The sequence below is a fragment of the Salmo salar genome, chromosome 24, assembly GCF_965601325.2.
Source record: "Salmo salar chromosome 24, fSalSal1, whole genome shotgun sequence".
Classification (NCBI taxonomy): domain Eukaryota; kingdom Metazoa; phylum Chordata; class Actinopteri; order Salmoniformes; family Salmonidae; genus Salmo; species Salmo salar.
Window position 1 is genome coordinate 28,656,582 of NC_138314.1, and position 11,075 is coordinate 28,667,656.

At 41.5% G+C, this 11,075-nt stretch overlaps 1 protein-coding gene across 2 annotated transcripts; it reads left to right on the plus strand.

Annotated features, from left to right (window-relative positions):
• Positions 1 to 3,594: 3,594 nt before the first annotated feature.
• On the plus strand, positions 3,595 to 9,571 carry LOC106585413 (UDP-glucuronosyltransferase 2A2). Of its 2 annotated transcripts, none has more exons than XM_045706742.1 (2): positions 3,595 to 3,775; positions 7,915 to 9,571. In XM_045706742.1, the coding sequence occupies exon 2, from the start codon at positions 7,929 to 7,931 to the stop codon at positions 9,510 to 9,512; it is 1,584 nt and encodes a 527-aa protein (XP_045562698.1). In that variant the 5' UTR covers positions 3,595 to 3,775; positions 7,915 to 7,928; the 3' UTR covers positions 9,513 to 9,571. The 2 variants fall into 2 exon arrangements, with proteins under 2 accessions (XP_045562698.1, XP_045562699.1); XM_045706743.2 differs by lacking the exon at positions 3,595 to 3,775 and adding an exon at positions 4,951 to 5,205.
• Positions 9,572 to 11,075: the final 1,504 nt, after the last annotated feature.

Consider the following 11,075-nt stretch of genomic DNA (forward strand, 5'->3'; position numbering starts at 1 on the left):
GGGTGCGTACTGGCGGCAGAAGAGCAAAAACTGGCGGCAGGAGAGCAAAAACTGTGTTTCCAACGGCGCAGTTTAATAATAAAAATCACCGTAAACAGAACAATAAATACAATGGGTACAAAACCCGTCGCACACCAGAATAACGTGCACAAGAACTTACAATAAACAAGTCCGGACAAGGACATTGGGGGAAACAGAGGGTTAAATACACAACATGTAATGATGGAATTGAAACCAGGTGTGTGGGAAGACAAGACAAAACAAATGGAAAATGAAAAGTGGATCGATGATGGCTAGAAGACCGGCGACGCCGACTGCCGAACAAAGAGAGGGACCAACTTCGGCAGAAGTCGTGACAGTGAATCAATCTACCCTAAGTATGCAAATCTCTACTGATAATCCACCACATCATATTTACAGTATGGAGGCTGATTTCATGATAGTCATTTCACGACTATGTAGAGTATAGTCTATTGACAATATTAAATAGTCCTTGTCATGTTTTCAAATTTTTAAATGACACAGTGGGCCGCTGACATATTTTTTCACAATACAAAGACAAAGACATAGTGTCAGTGGTCATATGAACCAGGAGGATTTAGTGCAGCAGAATAAAGAGAAACTATCAGGGGAAATAGCAGCACCAAAAATACACCTATGCGAGTCACATCCATGTTCAACATGAAAGTACATTTTCCCGACAGAAACTGTTAATGTGAGTTGGAGAGAGTTAATATTTTTAACGTTATACGCTAAACAAAAGATTAAGAATGGCTTTGTCTCACAGTCATACTTTTGAAGAACAACTGAATGGAAGATGAGACAACATCACGGAGGGGCTGTGGTTACTCAAGGCATTCATTTACGAGGTCACACACACCAGCATGCAGGTGTAGGTCAGCCTGGCCTCAGAGTCATACAAAACATACTTTACGTATTTCTGAGCACCTCCAAGACGTATGATACCTACTTGGTGTAGTTACTTTAGACAGAAACGAAAGTAGGGAGGTTGGTCGGGGAGTCTGGATAGGCGCAATCAGCGACCGTCTAGCAATCCAAAGGTTGTGTGTTTGAGTCGCGTCAGGGACAACTGGAGCATTTTAGCTAACCTTTCCCCTTATTTTAAACTTAACCCATTTCACCTAATCTGCTACGTAAATTACCCTAACCTTTGTCATTAGTTAAATACCAACGTAAATTCCCCCTGTAATTCCCACCCACTCACACACAAAGACACAGACAAAGATTTACAAATATATAAGCAAACAGGTGCAGTTCAAACAATAAATATCTTTCTTCCTAAAAAGGAATAAGAAGAACAGTGACTGGAACCAAAACTCTGCTTTCATATCATGTCAACGATGTACAGTATATTACCAGATGGCAGTCTCTATGGGGGTACCACAGGGTTCAATTCTTGGGCCAACTCTTTTCTCTGTATACATAAATGATGACGCTCTTGCTGCTGGTGAATCTCTGATCCACCTCTACGCAGACGATACCATTCTGTACACTTCTGGCCCTTCTTTGGACACTGTGTTAACAACCCTCCAGACGAGCTTCAATGCCATTCAACTCTCCTTCCGTGGTCTCCAACTGCTCCTAAACACAAGTAAAACTAAATGCATGCTCTTCAACCGATCGCTGCCTGCACCTGCCCGCCTGTCCAGCATCACTTCTCTGGACGGTTCTAACTTAGAATTTGTGGACAACTACAAATACCTAGGTGTCTGGTTAGACTGTAAACTCTCCTTCCAGACTCACATCAATCATCTCCAATCCAAAGTGAAATCTCGAATTGGCTTCCTATTTCGCAACAAAGCATCCTTCACTCATGCTGCCAAACATACCCTCGTAAAACTGACCATCCTACCAATCCTCGACTTCGGCGATGTCATTTACAAAATAGCTTCCAATACCCTACTCAACAAGCTGGATGCAGTCTATCACAGTGCCATCCGTTTTGTCACCAAAGCCCCATATACTACCCACCACTGCGACCTGTACGCTCTCGTTGGCTGGCCTTCGCTTCATAATCGTCGCCAAACACATTGGCTCCAGGTCATCTACAAGACCCTGCTAGGTAAAGTCCCCCCTTATCTCCGCTCACTGGTCACCATAGCAGCACCCACCTGTAGCACGCGCTCCAGCAGGTATATCTCTCTGGTCACCCCTAAAGCCAACTCCTCCTTTGGTCGTCTCTCCTTCCAGTTCTCTGCTGCCAATGACTGGAACGAACTACAAAAATCTCTGAAACTGGAAACACTTATCTCCCTCACTAGCTTTAAGCACCAGCTGTCAGAGCAGCTCACAGATCACTGCACCTGTACATAGCCCATCTATAATTTAGCCCAAACTACTACCTCTTCCCCTACTGTATTTATTTATTTTATTTATTTTGCTCCTTTGCACCATATTATTTATATTTTATCTCTGAACTTTCTTCAAACTACAAATCTACCATTCCAGCTGCTTCTTTTTTACTTTGCCACCATGGCATTTTTTTGCCTTTACCTCCCTTATCTCACATCATTTGCTCACATTGTATATAGTCTTATTTTTTTTTCTTCTACTGCATCATTGATTGTATGTTGTTTTACTCCATGTGTAACTCTGTGTTTTTGTATGTTATCGAACTGCTTTGCTTTATCCTGGCCAGGTCGCAATTGTAAATGAGAACTTGTTCTCAACTTGCCTACCTGGTTAAATAAAGGTGAAATAAATAAAATAAATAAAGATCACTGTCTGACAAATCTGCAACACAATCCTGGAAACTCCCTGTGAAATGTGAAAGTAGTTTGCACAACAACCCTATTGGGGGTGTAAATTGATACCCACTTTTGCAGTTGCATCTGTCGGTGTTGTGTGGGAATAGTGCAGGTAGTGTGTCTTCATGGAACCAGCATTATGCAGAATACCTCTGGTGAATGTTTTTCAGTAGCCTGTATTATTTTGTATGAGAGGACTGCCCCCCTGTGGCCAAGTCTGACCTGTAATATTTAAGGCTCAGTTCAAGAAAACCTGCATGTTGTTTCCCTGCAGTACTGTAGCTATTTTTCCAATGGTCAAATAAAATCTAACAATTAACACTAAAAACCTCATAGCATTTATACTACTACTACTACTACCATGTAAACTCCCCTTCACAGGTAGATGCTTCCACACTTTTCAGAATAAGAAGTGTGTGCACAGACAGGCAGTCATTTATATAAAGACACTGAAAACATTGCTAAGTTGTTTTGAAAACAGAACATATTATCCATGAATTATGGCCCATAATACTTATAGTATCACCTCTGACTGTATTCAAATGACATGGATATCAAACATAATTTGCAGTAGGCTGCATAGAGTACTTAGGAGAATGACACACATGACCAGCCTTGGACCCACTCCCCGGACCAACTCCAATTTTAGTTTTTCAAACAGATTTGTTAATTATTTTATTTCAGTTTACTAAACAGTTTTTTCATGATCAGTTTCCATTTAAGTTCACGTTTTAGTTCACTACAACAATGTTGAACTAATGACTATTTCCTAATACATAAAAGGAAGCCAACACATAAAAGCCTTACGCAATTACAGGGGTGTTATTACGCTGCATGTCAGAACTTGTGAACTTTGAACAAGAGAGCACAGATTAGTTGTGGCAGCATAAGTTCGGTTACTCCAGCTCAAAGCCACAGCCATAGGACTACTTTCAGTGTTTGCAAACTGCTGTTTAGGGGGGGGGGTAGCCAAACATTACTTTGGATTTTTTGACTGGGATTTTTTGGTAAGTGTTTATGTGAATAAAATCTAGTTTAAAGTAACAGTTAAAGTAGTGGAATATCGGAATAGTTAAACCTGTTGTTGAAACAGTTTCTGATCTCAGTACCTGGTGTTGAAAACATGGCATCATCATACCTACAACGTTCTCAGATTAACCCATTGGAACTCATATCGATCTATGTTTACAGAGAATTATAGAATACCTATAAACTTGACTTGATTCAACAACCTTTAGACAATATAAATGTCTAACATCTCAAGAAGCATCCTCCACAAACATTTGTAGTTATACAAATCCATATAAAACTCAGCATCACCATTCAAATTAGATTAACTCCTTTGATTGAATATTTTCAGTGAGGTCTAACAAAGCTTTTTGTAAGGTATGTAAACAAAAGAAGAGTTTTTAAAGAGACGTTGTCAGAGTACCGTAATTTCCGGACTATAAGCCGCAACTTTTTTCCCACACTTTGATCCTCGCTGCTTAAACAATGACGCGGCTAATATATGGATTTTTCCCGCTTTCAATTTTTTTTTTTTCAAAAAAACACATTCTGTGACGTGCTCAGTTTTTTGGCGGCATGAAGCTTTCATTAGACCAATGAAATTGCCGAACGGGTTAAGGTCAAACAACTTTTTTGTTTACTGTTTAAATTAAATCGAGCGCTCTCAAACTTCCCATCATTCTGATTACGGTAGTCATTTTGTCACCCTCATCATGGCAAAGACGCGGAGAAATGCATATGATGCAGCTTTCAAGTTGAAGGCGATTGATCTGGCTGTTGGAAAAGGAAATAGAGCTGCTGCACGGGAGCTTGGTCTTAATGAGTCGATGATAAGACGTTGGAAACAGCAGCGTGAGGAATTGACTCAGTGCAAAAAGACAACTAAAGCTTACTGCTAATTTTTTATGTTTTGTTACAAGCCGTGTTTCGTTAAAGCCTATTTATTTTTGTTACAAGCCGTGTTTCGTTAAAGCCTATTTATTTTTGTTACAAGCCGTGTTTCGTTAAAGCCTATTTATTTTTGTTACAAGCCGTGTTTCTTTAAAGCCTGTGTAAAGTTCATTTGTTTCAATGTACCGATAGGCACCTGCGGCTTATAGACATGTGCGGCTTATTTATGTTCAAAATAATATATATTTTTTTTAAATTCAGTGGGTGCGGCTTATATTCAGGTGCGCTCAATAGTCCGGAAATTACGGTAGCTCCCATCCTATGCATATTTCGTGTTGCATCTGGGCTTTGCCAGTGGAAACAATTGTGTCACGTAACAAGGAAGCTTTATCCAGACATAGAGAGAACTTGCACAACTTTAGAAGTAATGTGCCTGAAGGCTTGACAATGACTGGGAGAATTGTGACAGCATTGGAAGATTTCATAGCATTACACAGTGCCTCTACGTTTTCAATTGAACATTGACTACTTATTTACAGTAAGTGTAAAGGTTTTTATTGTGTACATTTTTTTGTCAAATTGTCTTTCGTTTACGAACACTCGCACTGACTCTTTCCCCCTTACTAGCTCTGACTTTGCTGATAGCTACTTTATTGAGGAAAAATGTACTTACTATGACTGTGATATGTGAAGAAAGAACTCTCCGGGAAAAAGAAAAGTGGAGGTGTATGTTTCATGATTCACTACTCATGGTCTGATTGTGGTAACATACAGTAGAGGAACTCAAGGCCATTTGTTCTCGCAATCTGGAATACATCACCATCAAATGCTGACTGCGTTACCTTCTGAGATAATTTCTTCGGTCATCGACACAGCCGTGTATATTCCCCCCAAACCGACACTGTGACGGCTCACAAGGAACTACACTGGACTTTGTGCAAACTGGAAACCGCATATCTTGAGGCCGCATTTATTGTAACGACAAGACAGCCTACAGGGAAGAGGTTAAGACCCTGGTGGAGTGGTGCCAGAAAAATAACACCTCCCTCAATGTCAACAAAACGAAGGAGCTGATCGTGGACTTCAGGAGACAGCAGAAGGAGCACGCTCCCATCCACCTCAACAGGACCGTAGTGGAGAGGGTGAAAAGCTTCATGTTCCTCGGCATGCACATCACTGACAACCTGAAATGGTCCATTCATACAGACAATGTGGTGAAGAAGGCGCAACAGTGCCTTTTCAACCTCAGGAGGCTGAAGAAATTCAGCTTGGCCCCTAAGACTATCACAAACTTCTACAGATGCACCATTGAGAGCATCCTGCTGGACTGTATCACCGCATGGTACAGTAATTTCACCGTCCGCTACCGCAGAGCTCTCCAGAAGGTGGTGCGGTCAGCTGAACGCATTACTGGGGGCACACTGCTGTGTCACAAGAAGGCCAAGAAGATCATCAAGGACCTCAGCCATGACCTATTCGACCATCTAGAAGGCGGAGACAGTACAGGTGCATCAAAGCCGGGACCAAGAAAATGAAAAACAGTTTCTATCTCCAAGCCATATTACTGTTAAATAGTCACCATTAGCCGGCATCCGCCCAGTACTCTGCCCTGGACCTTAGTCACTGTTAATAGCCAGCTACCACCTGGTACTCTACCCCGCACCTTAGAGACTGCTGCGCTATGTACATAGACATGAAATAATGGTCACTTTAATAATGTTTGCATACTATTTTACCAACTTCATATGTATACACTGTAAAGTGCCTTCAGAAAGTATTCATACCCCTAACATTTTGTTGATACAGCCTGAATTCAAAATTGATTAAATACATTTTCTTTCTCACACAATACCCCATAATGACAGTTAAAACACGTTTTTAGACATTTTTACACATTTATTTAAAATGAAATAAAGAAATATACATAAGTATTCACACCCCTGAGTCAATACATGTTAGAATCACCTTTGGCAACGATTACAGCTGTGAGCCTTTCTGGGTAAGTCTCTAAGAGCTTTGCACACCTGGATTGTACAATATTTGCACATTATTATTTTTTCAATTCTTCAAGCTCTGTCAAGTTGGTTGTTGATCATTGCTAGACAGACATTTTTAAGTCTTGCCTCAGACTTTCAAGACGATTTTTTACCTATCTGCCAATAGGTGCCCTTCTTTGCGAGGCATTGGAAAACCTCCCTGGTTGAATCTGTGTTTGAAATTCACTGCTCGACTAAGGGACCTTACAGATAATTGTATGTGTGGGGTACAGAGATGAGATAGTCATAAAAACATTATGTTAAACACTTATTGCACACAGAGTGAGTCTATGCAACTTGTTAATCAAATCTGTCACGAGTGCTGTCTTCGAATTCGCTGTCATAAATCAGCCAAGGCGCAGCGTGCCGGTAGTTACACATATTTATTTAGTGAATCCGAACAAAACAAGAAACAGGTGAAACAGAAACAAACGTGACGTTCTGGGGCTGCAATAAACACAGCTGCACAAAAACAAGATCCCACAAAAACAAAGGGAAAAACAGGCTCCCTAAGAATGACTTCCAATCAGAGACAACAATAGACAGCTGCCTCTGATTGGAAACCATAACATAGAAAACAAAACATAGAATGCCCACCCACCTATCACACCCTGACCTAACTAAACAGAGAAAACACAGCTCTCCTAGGTCAGAGCGTGACAAAATCTTTACCCCTGAACTTATTTAGACAAAGGGGTTGAACACATATTGACTTAAGACATTTCAGCTTAAAATGTTTTATGAATTTGTAAAAATGTCTAAAAACATAATTCCACTTTAACATTACGGGGTATTGTGTGCAGGACAGTGACACAAAATCTCAATTTAATTCATTTTAAATTCAGGTTGTACACAACAAAATCTGAAAAAAGTCAAGGGGTGTGAATACTTTCTAAAGGCACTGTACATGATTAACATATGAATAACACAGTAAATTATTGATCTACACAGTAAAGTTATATTTTTCTACTAGCATTAGAACAAGAACTGACAACAACTACTTTATTGACTGAAAAAGTACTTTCTACAACTGTGATATGTGGTTGTCTCATCCAGCTGTCTTAAGATGAATGCAATAAATGTAAGAAAACCTGGATAAGAGTGTCTGCTTAGTGACTAAAATGTTCATGTAATTAAAACCTATTTATTAGGAAATAAGAGATGGAGTTTCTCTGTAACTAACTATTCTTCCTTTGTATCTTTTATCAAAGGATTCACCTAAGAGATGCATCAACCAGCCCTGGTCACGGTTGCTGTTCTGCTCTTCTCTCTGACCACTGTTTATGGGGGGAACGTGCTGGTCTTCCCATTGGATGGAAGCCACTGGGTGAATATGAAAGTCCTCATCGAAGAGCTGCACTCCAGAGGCCATAGCATCACAGTGATTCGTCCAACCACCAACTGGTACATCAAGGAGAAATCCCCTCACTACTCGTGCATTACCATCCCAGTATCTGGTGGTGGATTTGTTGAGGAGGTCTTTAGTTTGTTTGTGACCAGACAATTGCAGATCCAAAGGGAGGGTGGAGGTTTCTGGTCTCGTATTAGTTTGGAGCTTGAGTTGGTGAAGCTTTTCTATGAGTTACACAAGGATTTGGTTGTAATGATGACTATGATATTCGAAGATGCCGAACTAATGCAATCACTTCGCGATGCATACTATGACCTGGTTTTGACGGATCCTGCCATTGGTGGGGGCGTGTTTCTGGCTCACCGAATTGGTCTTCCTCTTGTCTTCAATGTCCGATGGACAGTCCAGGGCGATGGTCACTTTGCCATAGCCCCCTCGCCTCTCTCATATGTCCCATTGCCAGGAGCACTGTTGACAGACAAAATGACTTTTCAAGAGAGAGTCATAAATGTTCTGTTTTATCTTTTTACAAGGTTTCAAATTGCATACGTCATAGACTCTAACTACATTCCGTTCGTACATCGTTACTTCGGCCCTGACGTTCACTACATGTCATTGTTCCAGGCAGCAGACATATGGCTCATGAGGAATGATTTTACCTTTGAGTTTCCGCGGCCCACCATGCCAAACGTGGTCTACATGGGTGGCTTCCAGTGCAAGCCCTCAAAGCCGCTTCCCCAGGACATGGAGGACTTTGTCCAGAAGTCCGGGGACCATGGGGTCATCATGATGTCCCTGGGGACCTTGGTGGGACAACTTCCTGAGGACATCGCTGAGGACATCGCAGCTGCTTTCGCCAAACTGCCTCAGAGGGTCATCTGGAGGCACACTGGGAAGAGACCCACCTCTGTGGGCAACAACACCTTACTAGTGGATTGGCTCCCCCAGAATGACCTCCTTGGACACCCCAAGACCCGAGCCTTTGTTGCCCACGGTGGAACCAATGGAGTCCAGGAGGCCATCTACCATGGTGTCCCTATTGTTGGCCTCCCGTTAGTCTTCGACCAGCACGATAACCTCAATAGGATGAGGTCTAAGGGAGTGGCTAAGATAGTGGACATCGCTACCGTAGACAGAGACATCTTCCTGGAGGCAGTGAAGGCTGTTCTCTATGAGCCGTCCTACAGGGAGAACATGCAGAGGCTATCCAGGCTGCACAGGGACCAGCCCATGAAACCACTGGATCGCGCCATGTTCTGGATTGAGTTTGTCATGAGGAACAAAGGAGCGGCACATCTGAGGACAGAGTCCTATAAGATGTCCTGGTTCACCTACCACTCTGTTGACGTCGTGGCCATGCTACTGGCTATTGTGTTGCTCATAATGCTGGTTATCATTTTAGCTGTAAGGTTTTTGTGGCGTAAGGTGTTTTGTAGGAGGAAAGTGAAACATGAATGATATCGATGTATTAATGAATATACTATCAATTTATCAATAATAAAATATTCAAAATATTATTTGCTGGTATTCTTTCTAACATCAATAAGAAGGTCACAATCATTTATGTGGGTATTTGAAACAATACAGTTGGTTACTTTTGGCAATATATCTTTGCATTCCATTTTTTAAATGTCACCCTCACATTAAGTATTGTACTCCAAATTTGATAGTACTGTATGTTGTAAATGTTGTACTACAGCACAAAAACTCACTTGAGTTGCCTGGTTGAGAGAAAGAGAGAGAGAGAGAGAGCGAGAGAGAGAGCGCGAGAGAGAGGAGGTCTCTCTGACAGGTGACAAGAGCTGATAAAACTCCTGGATCTGATTACAAATAGTTATTACATTTGTATAACAAGGCCAAAGGACCGTGTGTGCGACGTGCATGTGTGCATGTGGGTATGTGTGGGTTTGTGTGTCCAGAGCATAACCTCACCTCCCAGGGTATGTGTCCATTGAACCAGCTGTGGTTTAGCAGGATGCTGCATCTCAGCTTCAGCTCTTCCTTCAGCTCTCTAAGGGAGTGAGACAAAGAGCTGTAGGTAGGCTCGTAGGTAGACTAAAGTTTGTAAGCCTTCTACGACAATTTTGTTATCTGATTTATAACAACCCAAATCAATAGAACTTCAATATAATGCAGGGTTGCTGCATGCAAATCACTTGAGTAAAAATATAAAATAATTTCAATTCATAAATTATTAATAAATTATTTAGCTCTATGAACCTGAGTTCGCTACCTCACTTTATTTTAACCTAAAATGCTCAGTAGACCACATACTGGTCCACATGGTAGGCTATGTGGCCTGCTGAGCGTTTAGCGAGTATTCAGAGCCCTCTAGCAACTTTTTCTGGTGTTATTGGAGACTTTTAGAGACTCTGACGTGAAAGCACGAATCTTTCTTACTCTTCTTAACGAGCAGCGGGTGCTGCCGTGGGCCCCACCCCTGTCCCAAAGCACTCAACTTTGCTGCCCTGTTTCCAATTGTCCACATGACTGGGAGAACCTATTGTTAGGGTTTGACCAACTATTTGTGTGCATATCCTATATAATATAACAATCTGTTTGCATAACCTATATAATATAACACAGATGCTATAATGATAAGTTTATTAACTATAAGATGATTGAATACTGCTATATGTTAGAGGAAGTGGCTCATGTGATGGTGGGTCATGTGGACAGAATGCTGATGCTTTAAAACAGGGTTTTGCAAGAGCTTTTCTGTAGAATAATAGCAATAACAGGATATGGGTGAAAAGTATATGCAGGGGGGTGTAAGGGTTTTAGAGAACTGTGCATTTTGCAGTCACAAGATGAGACATCTGCCAGAGACAACAGCTACGCCAGGAAACAGGAGTGCGTCTAGAGGTTGGGACCAACCTGCACGCCAACGATAGGCTGGAATAAGTCTAAACCATATTCTAGCCTCTACTATGACAGGCCCTCAGGGAGAGGGAACTAAGTCTGTCCAGTATTTAAGGAAGAACTTGTGATGTCATTACCAGTTCTCTGTCTGCCCTGCGA

Coding starts and splice junctions, on each gene's coding strand:
- LOC106585413 (XM_045706742.1), top strand. CDS start 7,929: ATGCATCAACCAGCCCTGGTCACGGTTGCTGTTCTGCTCTTCTCTCTG.